General features: G+C 43.6%; 1 protein-coding gene across 1 annotated transcript; it reads left to right on the forward strand.

Moving 5' to 3' along the window:
• Positions 1-864: 864 nt before the first annotated feature.
• On the forward strand, positions 865-13,175 carry LOC306744651 (mitogen-activated protein kinase kinase kinase 7-like; the record flags this gene model as incomplete). The annotated part of the gene is made up of 14 exons (XM_079227334.1): positions 865-930; positions 1,387-1,497; positions 2,152-2,217; positions 3,151-3,196; positions 3,697-3,835; positions 4,546-4,670; positions 4,880-5,008; positions 5,328-5,458; positions 7,015-7,099; positions 7,314-7,429; positions 7,635-7,773; positions 8,590-8,651; positions 9,050-9,165; positions 11,851-13,175. The coding sequence occupies 14 exons, from the start codon at positions 865-867 to the stop codon at positions 12,020-12,022; spliced, it is 1,503 nt and encodes a 500-aa protein (XP_079083460.1). The 3' UTR covers positions 12,023-13,175.
• Positions 13,176-16,664: the final 3,489 nt, after the last annotated feature.

The raw sequence follows: 16,664 nt of genomic DNA on the forward strand, positions 1-16,664 counted from the left end.
CATATGGAGCTTTTGATTTTTTTGTAAAAAATGTGCCAGACAAAACTCTGGGATGCAAAGTCGGACAGGAGACATTTGGGGCCGCTGCTGAACTGCAGAACGGGCCGACTACACCGGAAGCTGTTTGATATGCAGCTGCGTGTTTGGGTTGGACCTGCTGAGCCCATACAGCACGGGCTCAAGCGATCCCAAACAAGTTTCAACTGAACCCAACACGGTGATGACGTAGCCTCATAGGCCCCGCCCCCGCTGCTTCTACAAGAGGGACGCTGCAGAATAATGTGTGATGTTCACTCGGAAATGTGTGATTAAAGGTTAATAAATACATGGGTTACGCGTTGTAAGAAAGGAAAAGTGTATGTGTATGTGTGTGTGCGCGTTTATTAGCTATGGAAATATTGTTTGCCGCCCCTTGTGGAGGCTCTCGTGCACGCAGAAACAAAACAAAGCAGCATTCAAGACCGCGCTTCAGCGGGGCGCTCTGATGAAAACACTTCGAGCTCATTTTAAAACGAATCACTTACACCGCGAGCCGCAGAGCTAAAACACATCGTGCTCGGTAGTGTGAAATCAGCATAACCTCGGCTCAGCAGGTCAGAAATGCTCCGTCTGCGCTCATTTTCCTCCCCTCTGTGTGCGGGGGGACGTTCACGAGCGCCCGGCCCACAGATGCTTCATTAGGCAACGTCGCTGCCGCGAGCTGCTGCTGGTGCCCACTTCCTGTATTCACAGCAACAGGAGCCAACAAACGTCTCCTCTTTTTTTTCTTTTTTTTTATCCCGATAACCACAAGACGAGCTTCTATAGGTTTGAACTCCGGCGTCGCCGGCTCTTGTTGAGGAGTGTCGCCGCTCTGCTGCTGTCATGGTGGAGACTCCAGCCGGCTGTCTGTTTGAAGACATCCAGTACGAAGACATCCAAGTTGAAGCGGTAAACTTACGTTAGCTCTCGCTTTATAGGAGGAGTGGGGGATGTTCCGGGTGCTAAACACAACTGCGTGTTGTTTCTGTCGAGGTAGAGGACGGACTGTAACGGTAACGTCCCCGTCCTCCACCGTCGAGACGGTAGAGGACGGGGACGTTACCGTTACTCTAACCGTTACTGTAACGTCGGAGAAACGCGGCAGCGGTTGCTACCGTGAACCTGGAAAGCGCTGCAACAACCACAGCAAGGCCTCTGCTGCTTTTCTTTTAGTTTATTTTTTTTTTAAAGGGCATTTTAGTCGTAAACATGTTAACACTCATTTGTGGCTACTTCTAAAAAAGTGAAGTCAAAATACAGGCACTGCTTTTAGAGAGCAAGGGGGGGAAGTTCCGTCCACCATGGACTCATTAACCTGCTCCAAGGGGCAACAAGCTGTGTCCTGAGCTGTTGCCTTGTCCACAGGCTGTGGGCAGAGGCACGTTTGGAGTCGTCTTCAAGGCCGTGTGGAAAGGACAAGACGTCGCCATCAAGACCATCGAGAGTGAAAACGAAAGGAACGCGTTCCTCGTTGAGGTACTGTGTGTGTGTGTGTGTGTGTGTGTGTGTGTACACCTTCTGTCCTGTGCGCAGTGACGCCTGATTGGTCGACGCTGCTGGGTGGGGCCATTTAACCAAAGACGTTCCTAGTCCACGAACTCTGTTTGGTAGACTCATTATTGTTTGAGTTAATCGACAGGTCATTCAGCGTGAAACAGCATAAAAACTGACTGAAATGAGCGATTAGTCCACTAATCAACAAACGGGGCAGTCCTACATTTAAGGCAGTAGTTTGAGCAATATGGAAACATCATTTTTCAAATACTCCCCCCCCCAAACAAAAAACAAAGTTGTCAAAAGTTACATGTCTCTGAACAAAGCAGCCCTACAATAACTTGTATATATCTAAAACACCGTTATCATGTATGAAATCTCCATTTAGCTCAGGAACTACTTGATTAAATAATTCAAATTGTGAATAGTTTGTTACTGTGACTTGTTGTACTGTACATTTTAGGCACATGTATGTTACCTATTGTTTTCATACAACAAAAGTAATAATAGGCGGAGGGCAATATGATGATATGTATACTGTGGAAACCGCCATGATACATGTTCAGTATGTAATACGCACAGACCTACAGAGATGAATATAGTCATGGTAATAAGTATTTTCTCCTTTGTGCGCAGCTCCGCCAGCTGTCCCGGGTGAATCACCCCAACATTGTGAAGCTGTATGGCTCCTGTGACAATCCAGTGAGTATTCAACGCGCTAATAGCTCATCCTTCTTATGATGTTTGAAGGACATGCCGCTTCATGAATACACTTAGGAGCATTTTAAGCTACATCCACACTAATTAGTTTCCGTTTAAAAACCAGGGTTTTAAAATGAAAACGACCTAAAAATTACTCTCATGACTAGCCACGAACACTGGGCATGCTGGTGTTAACAGGAAGTAGATAGGTTGCTTAGTTATAGAAAATACAACAGGGTATTATAGTAGTCTTTAATAATAATAAAGGGTAGTGTTGATGCTTCCTCTATAATTGTCTTTTATAAACTCAAACCTTTCAAACTTAGTTACAACGCTGCAGGTCTTGTTCTGTCTCTCATTCTCTCACACATCAAATTTACTTGAAAATGAACCCTTACAAAATCAAAGTTGACTAGATTACAGATCAATAAGTATAGTCAGCACACGTCTCTCACTCGTTCCCTGTCCGTTCTCTCACTCGTAGCTCTGCTGCTGGCTGAAGTCTCTGTTGTACTGCAGAGTTTATACTTTTGTTCCTTTACAGTTTCTTTGTGCACTTCACGATAGTTGTGCGGAACAAAATAAGTATTCATAAGAAGAGGAAAGTCTTTCGTTTTGTGTCCTTCGCCCTCCTCAAAGCCACAAACCAGGACTTCAGACGTCCGCTCCGTAGGGTGGATAGCACCGCTGGACACACTGCTGGCTAACCGCTCCGTTAATAGATTGCTTCATCCGCATTTAGAAAGTAGTAGAATTGTAAAAAGTGAAACGTTGTAGTGTGTTATAGTTTCAGAGCCAACCCCAGAACGGCACAGTTCTCTATGGACGTGTTTGTCCCTCCACAAAGGGGACGTGTGAACGTCTCACAGGAAGTTACAGATGAGCCTCACTGTGGTGCTTCCACTGCTAAGCTAAAGTGATGTGTGTCCTCAGGTCTGTCTGGTCATGGAGTATGCAGAGTGTGGCTCTTTATACAACCGTAAGTCCTATAAGTCCAGCTGTGAAATATTCTTGATGATTCATATTCACTGACATGTTACAGTACTGGCTATATTGTTTAATTTCTTCTGGTACTCACTCATGGTTTCTCTGTTTAATACATAGTTATATATATATATATAATGCTGTAATATATATATTATAATGCAATAATATCCTGAGAAAAATAATTTCCAAGATCATAAGCGTAGATTTACAAGATAATTCTATGTGATTTAATTAGAAAAATGGATTAGGGAAAAAAAAACATGAATATGTATTGTTTCATCATGTTGTTTTTATCATTTTAGAAAATGTATACATATTTCTTAGAATCTCAAAAATGTGCCACTTAAATCTCAACGAATAAGCAAGTAGTTGTTTTCTTTCTGGTAAATGTACGACGTGCAAAACCCCACGCTCATCACACAGGCGTTCCCAAATAGCTTTGAGTCCGTCTTCATATCGTGGTCTCATCCTTTGCTTGTCTCCCGATCAAAGTCCTGCACAGCGCCGACCCTCAGGCCCACTACACGGCATCCCACGCCATGAGCTGGTGTCTGCAGTGTGCCCAGGGAGTTGCCTATCTGCATTCTATGAAGCCAAAGGCCCTAATTCACCGGGACCTCAAACCACCGAAGTGAGTCCCTTCATGTTTAAACAGGCTGACCGTTCCACAGTTCAGAGTCTTTGGTCCAAACACGGCGACGAGTCACGAGAAGCCTTAAAGGAACCGATTTGTGACAACTTGAGATGGTCCCTGTGATAGTCCTCTCCCTTCCTTGTTCCTGAAAGATGACTGATTTTCTTGCTGGGCCACCATCTGCTGATGCTATAGGAAAAGGGCTTCTGGGTAATTGTGGCTTAGGAGTTGACTTGTGAAACATGAGCCGCAGTCCAGTGCGTTAAACAGTCGCTGATTGGTTCATGTCGTCGAGCCTGCACAGCCAGAGGTATGAATGGAAATGCCGATGACAGCTATACACACAAGATTTATGGCCTCTACAACTGGAAAAGAAAACCATATATATATATATATATATATATATATATATATACTGTATATAACACACACGCTTTGCTGTAAAAGAAAAACTCCCCTGGAGGTTTAACCTCCATTTTTTTGATTGATGTGAAAATGCAACTCTCTCCAGTTTGAGCAGAAAGAAAGTCTTTTATTTAATGAATGATTGTGTTGCTTCGTCCTTTTTTTGTGGTTCGTGGCACTCAAAACATTGTTTTATGATCAAATGCCTGCAACGATTTTCTACGAAACTGATGTGTTTTGCAGACGTGAGTGTAGAACACAATGTCTTCCGTCTCTCATGGCCGTCCTCTGCACTGTTTCAGTCTGCTCCTGGTGGCTCGCGGCACCGTGCTGAAGATATGTGACTTTGGAACAGCTTGTGATATTCAGACCTACATGACCAACAACAAGGGCAGTGCAGCCTGGATGGCACCGGAGGTGTTTGAAGGTGACCTGATGAGATTTGCCGAAAGGAACGATTTAGTTTTCCACAATCTATGTCTGGATCTGTTCTTATTTTATTGTATGTATGTATGTACAGTATGTATGTGTAGATAGATATGATTCAATATATTTGATTCGACCTCACAGCTAGACAGAATTCTGATTGGTTATAGTCCAAGGATTTATTTGTGTGTGTGTGTGTGTGTGTCTCAGGCAGCAACTACAGTGAGAAGTGCGACGTGTTCAGTTGGGGCATTATCCTGTGGGAGGTCATCACACGCAAGAAGCCCTTCGATGAGATCGGCGGCTCTGCCTTTTGTATAATGTGGGCCGTCCACAGAGGTGAGCGAACTCCTCCACCAAATACAAATACTATGAATAATAAATGCTTGTTCTTTTATGACGTTCTGCTGCATTGATTCTATTTACTTTTAAAAAACTGTCTGCTGTGAGTTTGGTGCGTTCTGTGCATCTTTGAGCTCTTTGTTTTGGTCCAAAATCTGCTGCTCAAACAGTGTTGCACTTATCGCCGAAAAGAGTAAAGTCAAAGATGTAGTTTGCAATGTGAAAGACACTTTTGAATCCGGACCCACGTGGCGTCAGTAAAGCTCGTCACATTTCGACATTCCAGGCCTCTGACTGAGTGTTCACTGTGCTACAGGTACACGGCCTCCTCTCATCAAAGACCTCCCAGAGCCCATAGAGAGTCTGATGACCCGCTGCTGGGACAAAGAACCCAGCCAGAGGCCATCAATGGAGGAGGTCAAGAACACCATGAGCCACCTCATGAAGGTACCGCCCCAACACGTACTGTTAAAACTGTTATTGTGTAATAAACAGGGGGAATATCACACATTGTTTGGCTTGTGTAAGCCTAATCAGCTGTGCGGTATACCGGTTTCAGATTTCCACGGTATGAATTTTTCATATACCGTCATACCGGGCGCCGCTGTTTGGCGGGCAACAACATTTAATGTTCACAGCTTAAAGCTGAAGGAGCAGCGGACCGAGCTACTTACGTCTCATGTTAACTCACTTGACTCATGCTGTGCAAGAAATGACATAGCCAAAAGGCATGCTGGGTAAATGACACCGCCCACACAGGAAGACTTTTCTTGTGCAGGAAGAAGTCTTTTCCTGTGCAGCAAAGTGGGCGGGCTTTGCCCATCATGCATTTTGGCGATGTAATTTCTTGCACACCATGAGACGTAAGTAGCTCAGACCGCTGTACACGTATCTGTGACTGTAGACATTAAATGTTGCTGCCTGCCGAAGAATGACAATAGTCGTTACGGCCGCGCATGCGCCACTAGTATCAAGGGATTCCCCTGGGTCCTAAATCCCGCCAGGTTTAGCTCCTTATGTACCAATCAAAACAGCTGCTGGCCTTTTCGGCGTCAATAAATGAATGTGTTTATTTGGAAAAAAAATACCGTGATTTACCGTCAAACTGCCAGAATCTTACAAAATACCGTGATATGAATTTTCGGCCATACCGCCCAGCCCTAAGCCTATTTCACCGACTCCTCCAGGAAATGCGTCTGGCTTCTCTCCGTAAAACGATACCGTTTCTTTCATCCACCATGGAAATAACCACTAGTTCTGCTTTATACTTGTTGTGTAAATTCCACATACATCGGAACATCAAACTCCATGGTGTCTGGGTTCATAATATTTTCCGTAGTCCCACAACAGCGTCTGAATGACGGCCGCTACCAGCGCTGGTTCAGGCGCAGCAGCAGCAGTTTGATACAGCGACGGCAAGACAGCGGTGGTGACGGGCGGAGCTTCTCAACGCTGATTGAACTATGACTATGACTCGCGCGATTTTGTCGCCGTCGTTGGGATATTTCAACTCGCGCGTATTCGCGGCGCGTCCTTCGCTCTGTTCGCGCTGCCTCAAACGTAGAAATCACTGTTTCAGTAGGAGAGATTGTTTTTGTAACACTGGTTCAGCCTGAAGTGAACCTAAACCTGTTAACCAACCAACTGACCAAGACCAGGCTAGTCTGCCGGGATCAGTTTCCAGGGGGATTTAGGTCAAACTAACTGAAACCTACTTTATGAAATAGAATGTCCTGAAAATTGACATAATAATAATAATAATAATAATAATAATAATAAGCCTGGTTTAAAGAAGTGATCTGACCTAATGAAACTGCCCTCAGCTCTGTACTTAACACACAGACCTGATGGTTGTATCTCTAACTCTGGAAATGAAAGAGGAAAACATGTTGGAACTGTACCTTTTTAATGTGCTCACGGTTTGTTGAGTCAGCACCGATCAATGATCATCAAATGAGGCGTTCTGAATCTGTTGAAAAACGCTGCGTGTTGTGATCTTCCAGTACTTCCCGGGCTCCGACGAACCCCTCAAGCTCTCCCATCAGTCTTCACCCAACAGAAGCGGCTCTTCATCGGCCACGAGCACAGGTGACTATCGGCTCCGCAGCTTTCCAACGACGAGCCCGTCGACTCCCCGATGATGTGTCCAGTTGACAGCTGGAAACGGTGATATTTAAACGACTGTGTGTGTGTGTGTGTGTGTGTGTGTGTGTGTGTGTGTGTGTGTGTGTGTGTGTGTGTGTGTGTGTGTGTGTGTGTGTGTGTGTGTGGTGTGTGTGTGGTGTGTGTGTGCCGTCTGCAGGCTCATATGCAGACTACACCATCAGCAGCAACAGGAGCGACGACAACACGGAGCGCAGGGAGGAGACCCTGAAAAGCTTCGAGGCCAAGTTTCCTCTCCAGTTCAAACCCTCAAAGGTGAAATGGCAGTGAACACTGATTGTACAGGATCACTATGATCGTACAGGTACACTCTGATTGTACAGGATCACTCTGATTGTACAGGATCACTCTGATTGTACAGGATCACTCTGATCGTACAGGATCACACTCATCGTACAGGAATCACTCTGTGTTGTCCCACCCAACGTTTATGATGCCAACGTCTTCTATCCCCCCTCAGACAGCCACACTGCGTACCGGTCTGTCCAAGGTGTCCAGTGTGGACAGTCAACCGGGACGCTCACAAAGCCCCACCCCCTGCACTAGCCCTATAACCACCACCGGCCAATCAGAGCTGAGGATGACCATCAGTCCCACAGGTAAGGACAGCAGCTGATGGTGAACAGCTGTTCATTATGCAGCATTTTACTGTGTACTTTAGAAGCTGCTGAAGCATATATTATATTCATATTAACTTGAGATAAACGTCAGAGTATATTTTTGCATCCCTTCATTGGAAGCACATATTCTTAATGGCACAGAATGAACAGGAGGACTGATGCAACAGTGTACATGTGGACATATGAACATGGGGACGCTGTTTGAGACTAAAGTGAACCATACTCTAACTTGCAGAAATGCTATCTAAGTCCTCGTATATTGTGATCAAACTATGAAAGAAGATGTTTAGGAAATGATTGTGTTACAGCTGCAGGTTATCCACATCAACAGCAAATACACAGTAAACATGCAAAATAACACTAATTGTATGTAATCATGCTACCAATCAGAAAGCAAAGTGAATACCACAAACATAGTGCCCGTTGTAGTATTGAGCCTTCGCCCCCCTCTCTGTGGTCACACATCTAATGAAATGGAAGCGTGTCTGTTCCTTGAGAAGCGTGACTGGCGGTCAGATAGACTTCTGAACCCCAATCACAGCGTGGAGCGTGGGCGATGTCATGTTTTCCATTGGGCAAGCGCTCTCTGTCTGTAGTCCTCGTCTGATTGATTATCTAGAGCTTTACCATTCATTCTTGTCCATGTTCTCGTTGAGTCCTACTTCATTGGGTTAAGCTCATCAGGAGTCAAAGCTTTGAGTTATGTTTCACTGCCCACATTGCACCAGTAGGGGGCATTACAGTGCAGCCTACCAGTGTTTGGGTGGGCTTTTACGTGTGTGTGTGTGTCCTTAGCTACCAATGGCTTAGACAGCTCCATTCCCATGGCCTACCTGAAACTAGATCACCAGTTACAAGTAAGTTGAAAATAAGTTTTTGTATTCATCAGATAAAAACCTTTCCTCTTCATTATATTACTACTACTACAACTCTTAGCAATAATAATATTTCCTCGTTGTTTGATTGTTGCCTGTTAGGGTTAACAATCTACACCTTCACGGTTAGATGTCTTCAAATCCCACACACTAATATGGATGTCAACACACACAGAAGTGTAAATGCATGTAATATTGATAGTTTAAGGAGCAGGTGGATGTGTTACTGACACTCAATGTGAACATGCTGCACCATGTTAATCCATTTAACTTGTTTTGTATACCTTTCTCTTTTACGAAGAATTCATATAGGGCTGTGTGTAGTGAAGAATCTGGCATTGTGTGATTTTGATGTTGCATCCCTGTTCCCTGTCCCCCAGCCTCTGGCTCCGTGTCCCAACTCCAAAGAGTCCATGGCCGTGTTTGAGCAGCACATCCGGATGGCTCAGGACTACCTGAAAGTCCAGTCAGACATCGCTGACCTCGCTCGGAGGAAGTAAGTCCAGTCACATGTCTTTTGCTGTCGTCTATGCTTGAGCTCTAGATGCAGCTTTAGAGAGATATTTGAGTAACTATTATTATTAACAGCATGCGGTACATAGTCTGTATGGTAGCATTCATGGGCTGGGATTATTCCCCTGATCAGTCAGAAAGTGAAGAGTTGAAAGTGAGTGAAACACAGCAGTTATCCTCCCCGTAATATTTCACCAAAACTGTCCAATCAGTGAGTCACCTTTTGGGTCATGTGACAGTTATGCTTGCCCCTCCGTGTTCATGTGACCAAGAAGCCGACCAGAACTAAAAGAGGCAGCATGTTTTTCATTGGGCCAGATAAACTGCACATAAGTGTGAGAGAGACCTGAGAGTTCACTACAACATACTGAAAACCGAAATGTATCGTAAACCTGGGCAATGAGATCAGGTCAGATTCAAATATGACCCAGTTTGGATTAAATGAGCAGGAATTCGACATTCTGAAATACACAAGACATGTTCAAGGTCGTCTACTGCCACTGGCTCCTCTGGAAAGGAAACTGTAATTATGCATTTAAAGGAACAGTCCAACTATTTTTGGGAAGTAGGCTTATTCATTTTCTTTCCGAGAGATTTAGTACAGACCTGGGCCCTGTTCCTCGTACCTGGCTTACTGAGTTAGCGGGCTAATTGTCAGGATAAGATGACATAGGTCAGGCTTTCTCGGTTTCTCGAAGCAAGCTTAGATAAATCACCATAGCAACACAGCCAAAAATGTAAACCTGCTCCCGGGCAGGCTTACTGAATTCACTGGATAAACTGGCCACTCCCACCGAACAAAAACGGCAGCTCACTTCCTCATTGATGAAGGAGCGATATTAGTTATATTAGTTTTATAGGGAGAGAGTTCTTTCAGATCACCAGGATCCATCCTTTACATTATCATGACTTCCTGTACGCGGCAATATAGATTTTGCTGGCAAGAAATAATTTATTTACAAGAGCTTCTCGAGCCGTGGACATTGATCACTACAAGCACAGCCGATCACCCGTCTCTCAGACATAGACTATCAGCCGCTGCATGCCGTATTGTTCTTAAGTTTATTTACCTCTTAAGAAACTGATGGATGTGTTGAAAGCACTCATAATTATATGACAGTGTTATTAGTACACCATACATATAATTATTGTAGAACATGATTAAGGTGATCGTGATGAGAATACAGAGAATCACACACAATTTATTTTCACTGCTTCAATTGATTGAATTTCTGATTATGAATAATACATGATCCGCCCATACACATATTCAAACTCCTAGTTATATGGTAATCTACACATACATGTATATACACATAGTACATGATTCATACGCGCATACAGTACATATATCCTCATAAGTATATATTAATTCGTAAATATAATCTGATTGATTTGGGTGATGAAGCACTTAAAATTTGCCGATACATTTTCCCAACACTGACGCATTTAACTTGTCTGATATATTTGCTACGCTTATGTCTCGCAGTGGGGGAGGAGTTAAAGCTGCGTTCACGGCAACAACGTTGCAAAAACGTTGGAATATTCGCAACGCGTTTGCTGTGAATGATTACGGTATTGACTTCCTCATATGCCTTCATGTTCATCTCCTGCTTCTCAGCAGATAAATACAAAGAGGTTCCTCTGAGTTTATTTGCCATTGTACTGTTAGAACATCGTGGTGTCAGTGCTCGATTATAATCCCTTCTGAAGGCGCAGGGCATTTATCCAGATGACTAACGTCTGGCTAGAATTAACGAGACCGTTTCAGCGCGGATCAGCCGTGAAGAAACCCAGATAGCCTGATGTCAATCATATCCCTAATTTAAACTGGAGATTAGGACATTTGCTTGACTTTGTTTAGCCAGGTACAAGAAACAGGGCCCTGGAGTCAGGACGATATTAGCCTAGCTTAGCATAAAGACTGGAAGCTGAAAACGGCAGATAGCTCCGCCCCCCAAAAAAATGTCACGTCGTATTTCTGTTTGTGGTGGATGGGTTCATTCGTGATCTTTTAGATGCCAGCCAGATGAGCTGTTTCCTCCTGTGTCCTGTCTTTATGCTAAGATAATCTAAGCTAACCATGCCCTGGCTTCTCATTAGAGATGCCCCGATTCCATTTTTCACACAGATATCAGTTGACGATCATCGATTAATAATAGCCGATACCGATTGTTGTTGTTGTTGTTGTTTTTTTCACGTTATAGCAGCTGGTAACAACATTTTCACTATCGTCCCGGATCAATTCAGAAAAATTATTTCAAGCGTCCCAAAGTGACACGAAGAAATTCTAAATGTTATCCTTTTATTTTGTATTGTCATAGCCATAGTGGTTAAGTTAAATGATTTGGAAATAAATGAATGTGTATTCTTCCTGATCCGATGTGAGGTCCTGGGACAGGGATGTCGTATATGTACAGATTGTAAAGCCCTCCATCCAAGAGAACGTATGAACACATCATTGATAGCGTTAAAATGAGCCACGGCCCAATATTTAGTTTTACTGCGTAGAAAGGGTTCATGCCTATATCCAGATATTATGTTCTCACTGAGATGAGCTTTATGACAGTGATTTTAAAGGTGACAGGTGTGATGGCCGGTTTGCCGCTGTGATTTGTATGTAAACGGTGAGCGCGGTACAGACGGTAATGGAGCTCCTTGTCTTCAGAGAGGAGCTCATGTCTGAGCTGGAGCAGGACCAGAGGGAGCAGCAGACCTCATCTCGGCTCATCCAGGAGCACGGCAAGCTGCTGGAGGACAACAGCAGCCTGTCCGCCGACTGCCAGGGCCTGAGGAGCAAGCTGAGCCTGATCAAGACTCAGACCCAGAACCACAGCTAGGACCCGCGACCCACCGCCTCGGCTCCACCGGCTCTTTCTCCGACGGATGAGAGGAATCACTCCATGGACGGACCTCAAAGGAGGGAAAGTATTCACACGTGGCTCAGGGCAAAACACGGTGCCAGAGGAACACGGACGGGGCTAACGGAGGCGGTTTCAACGACAGACATTTCCCATCAGTGCCAAAGAGTCACACCGACCTCAAGGGTGTCGACACTACAGGAACATAAGTGACATTTCTTCTTTTTAGTATTGACATTTTATTTCTTCACCAAAGCAAACATTTAGGTTTTCCAGCACAAATGATTTCAGTTAGACTTAAATAATAGATAAATAAGAGCACCTTTTTGATATCTCGAGGTCATGCGGTGAAATACAAACAGTAACTTCCAGGTCCTCTCTGGGTCGATTGGGTCGGCCGTAACATCCAGTGTCCATTTCTGTATTTTACATTAGTATTAACCAAGGAGCTTCACATGGACTCGTACTCTGAAAGAGACCTGAAGGCGACTTGCCCTTTTTTTTGCCACTGAGTTTTATTATACTGTATTTGATTTTTTTTTTTGTTGTTTAAAAGAAACTACGATTGTAATTTGTAAATTCTTACCCTTTTTTAAAATATATTCCGTATATTTCCTATTGCATTGTGATTTATGAAAAGAGGAGAGGCACTGACAGCGTGGGCCGTATCATTTTATAACCAATTTTACTGTGAATACCAGACGTAACCAAAGGAGTTGTGCCTGTTCGGAGCAAAAGAGAAGCTTTGTCGAAGCAGCTGTTTGAAATGGAAATAACTGTGGAATAATGAACCTGGAAGACGTCTCTCTATCTGTTTAATTTCTCCTTTCTTTAGTTACTGTTTTCTTTTACACACAGTTATATTTCACAAAATTATATTGACATTATTCTGCACTGCACTTATTTGGGTCAAAGGAATGTGTTGTAATGTCACTTTGGTCGGGTGGTTGCTATGACGGCGGGGTTCCTCTGGGATGGATCGTTGTTTTTAACGCATCTCTTCAGATGCTGCCTATGGATTGTTCTTGTACAGTTCTTTTTTTTTCATCTCAGTTTATTTTATAAAACATGTCTCCTGTGATTTTAAAATGTACAGACTGCAATTATATGCTTTTAGAGAGTAAAAACAAAGTTTGTAGTATTTTGGTCCATTGTCTTCATTGAGTGTGTGAAAGCTTGTGGCGCTGGCCGGCAGACGCTTGAAAGGAGTTTCCAAATGTTCAGGTTTTATTTACTAAAGCATGTTTACTTGCTTTAATGGTTAAAAACACACATGGCTGCAGCGCCTCTATTCTCTGCCCCACCTCTTGAAAAAGCCCAGTTTCAGATTGTTAATGCCACATTATTATTTATTTTTTCCAAATCTGCACTCTTTAACCAAACAATTGTTCTCCAAATGTAATGTGTTTTAAATGATTTGACCAAAGAAATGAAGTTCATCAAATGCCTTTTGTGGCCCGGAGCACCAGAGTCCCTTTAGAAAACCGCTCTGCTCCCGGCCAGAGAAGGAAAACTAATAACCATGTATATAAATGTATATAAAGAGTATTATAGATTATAACTAGTAAATAGTTATTTGTTGTGCCTAAAGAACACTATAGGCATAATTTTTGGTATAAATACCTTGACTCAGGATGATAATTTAGACATTTATGTGTCAGTGTATATCGCCCACTCCACAGGCACACGTGTTTTTACCAAGGCGTTTTAGAGGCGACTATACTTTTAAAAGTCGCATCCGGTGTGAACGGCCCCTTAGACGAGCCTCTCTGAAACTAGAACAGGGAGCATTTCTCGATCATAAACCTTCCACATCGTGTTCTCAGCCGACAGGACGTCTCCCAGCGGGCCGAGCGAGCAGCCGCCCCCGTCCTGCAGCGGGCAGTGAGCTGCACAGGAGCGGCTTTGTCTGCAGGACGACGAGCTAACCTCCCACTCCAGCCAGTCCGGGCTCCTTGTCATCCCTCGCATTCCTGCAGCCTCTGCACAGCCAGTTAAAGGGCTGGTCCGCCTGACCATCACGGTGGAGCAGCTACTGTTGTATACACAGAAATGATGCTCTTGTTGCATTAGTGCCACAAACGTGATGTGGCACTAATGACCCTCAGTCTAATCAGCACCTTGGACTAGAGCTTAACGACTAGTGTAGTGTTTTTTAAGCTTAGTTTGTCACATGTGACTTGCACATCTATATAAAATGAGTTGTTTGTGTGTAAATTACAATGCATGAAATATGATAATTAATAAGGGATATTATTATGAGGGATTTGTAATTGTATGCATATGAAGGTCACTTTTATTACTGTAGAATGATTGATGTGTGAATGAATGTTAGACAAATACTGCATGCTGCATATTGACTAGTGCTTTAAGGAGTATAGTTCTCTTGTTCGCCTGAGGGGGCGGAGCCGAATATTGACTTTTTAGACAATGGACACTACCCTTTCTGGAGAAGAAGAAGACGGAAGACGGAAGACGAAAGAAGGAATTTATTTCCGCCCCCAACGGCAGGGCCAGTAATATGTTTAGAAAGGTAATAAAACATTAAACTAACAGGAAGGACCCAGTCCCGCGAATGAGTTGAAAACTAACTGGTGCGCGAGCGCTCGGTCTCTTTTCCTCTGCTCAGCGGACTGTTCGGACCGGTGTCCTGAAGTGCGCCGTGGATTTTAAAGGGCCCGTGCGGTAGCATAAGCTGTCTATCATTTTTTTATTAAATATACTTATACTATAACTTTTTGGATTCCGGACCTCATTTCCCACCACCTCCCAGGATCTGAACATATTTCTCCACTAGCAAAAGAACCATAGCATCCCCATCAGCGGTCAAACCTCACTCTGACTAACAATACAACCAACAGCAGAACATTGTGTGGAGGACGGGCTGTTCTGTAGATATTCAGTGGGACAAAAGAATAATTCTAATATTTGTTGGTGACCTCTTGACCTTTTATCTAGTGCCTCTGTTAGTCCAAAATGTCCAACAGAAACAGAAACTATATTTAGTTCATTTCCATGAAATGTACTGAATCTCCACTGAATATTGTTATTATTATTATTATATTTTGGTGATGTAAATGCAATGTCCTCTAAGATACATTCCAGTGGGTTTAGTGCATTAATAATCAATGTGATCAGGTTTAGTCAGAGAAACCACTTGGTCAGAAAAAATAAATGGTAAACGTTTTCACACGCGACAAGAACACCGGTCCCCGGAGTTAAAGTCCTGAGTTTGTTTCCTGTGGTGCCGCCTTGAAGACCGACGTTAATTGTGTGTGTAAGACAACAAATTGGGCGGAGTTATTTTGGGTGATATGGCCTCGTTTGCAAGACAAATTCTTGGGGCATGAACATAAATAATAATGAATAAACATGCCCACTGAACACCCTTCCCTCCTTTACCTGTTCTGTCCCTCCATGTCTCTTGCAGGTATGCTTTGGAGCTCACGGTGGGTGAGACGAGGAGTGAGTGTACCTACAGGCAATGTAGCGTCTCCAGTTAGCCCGACCAGTCTTTGGACTGGGAGAGGGAACCACAGTGACCTGTTTAAAGAACTTCATCACCAACTTCAGTCGGATGGAAGGACTCAAGGATTCAACCAAGGATTCAACCTACAATCACTGTGTCTCATACTGTATAACTGAATGGTTTATAGCTTTGTATTCGGAATCAGTTGTTTCACATACAAGGAATTTGGGCAAAAAAACTACTTGTAGCAACGCAACAACGTCACATAGCAATGACGTGACACAGTAACGCCTCATCCTTGTCACCTGTCATACTCGCTATTATAACACGTAGCTTTAGCTTTGCGTAGCTTTAGCTTTGCGTAGCTTTAGCTTTGCGTCGCTCACTCCGAATATGCCAACGCTCGACGTATTTTAAAAAAATAATCAAATGTTTTTGCTGGAGGAACACATCGTAGCTTGCTGGTTGATAGAAGACAATACCTCATGTCAGCAGAGGAAACAATACGGTAAGATAATAGTGCACAATACTATACAGCACAAGTGTTGGTGTTGATACATTTTAATTGTAAGTGGAGAAAAACTAAAAGAATGATACAAAGATATCTGGAAAAATGCAGCAATTAGACAGTTCTGGATGGCGATAGATATCTAATCCAAGTCCACCAAAGATATTCACAAACAACACAGTATTATCTTTTCTAATTTCACGCTCAGTTTAACTTCCACCCTCAAACAGACCGTTTAAGAAGACACAATTGGTGGAGGACGAGTCAAGAATATTGCTTTGATTTGTGGGGGAAATTGAGAAACGAGTGAGGCGAAACAATTTGTCCCAGAAGCCCAGCTCATCATCGTCAGCCACAGTACGGCAGGTTATTGATGTTAACAGCCATCCCCGCTGGAGGTGTGTGTGTCTGCTTTAAGTGAGGGACTGGATTCATCTGGATGCAAGGGCTTCAGTTTCCATAGCGATGCAGCGGTTTTTATAGATCCCAGTACTCCCTTCAACAACAGTTTGACATGCTCTTCGGTAATTTGGTTTCACACACACACGCACACGCACGCACGCACGCACGCACGCACACACACACACACACACACACACACACACACACACACACACACACACACACACACACACACACACACA

The sequence above is a fragment of the Taurulus bubalis genome (assembly GCF_910589615.1).
Source record: "Taurulus bubalis genome assembly, chromosome: 1".
Taxonomy (NCBI): domain Eukaryota; kingdom Metazoa; phylum Chordata; class Actinopteri; order Perciformes; family Cottidae; genus Taurulus; species Taurulus bubalis.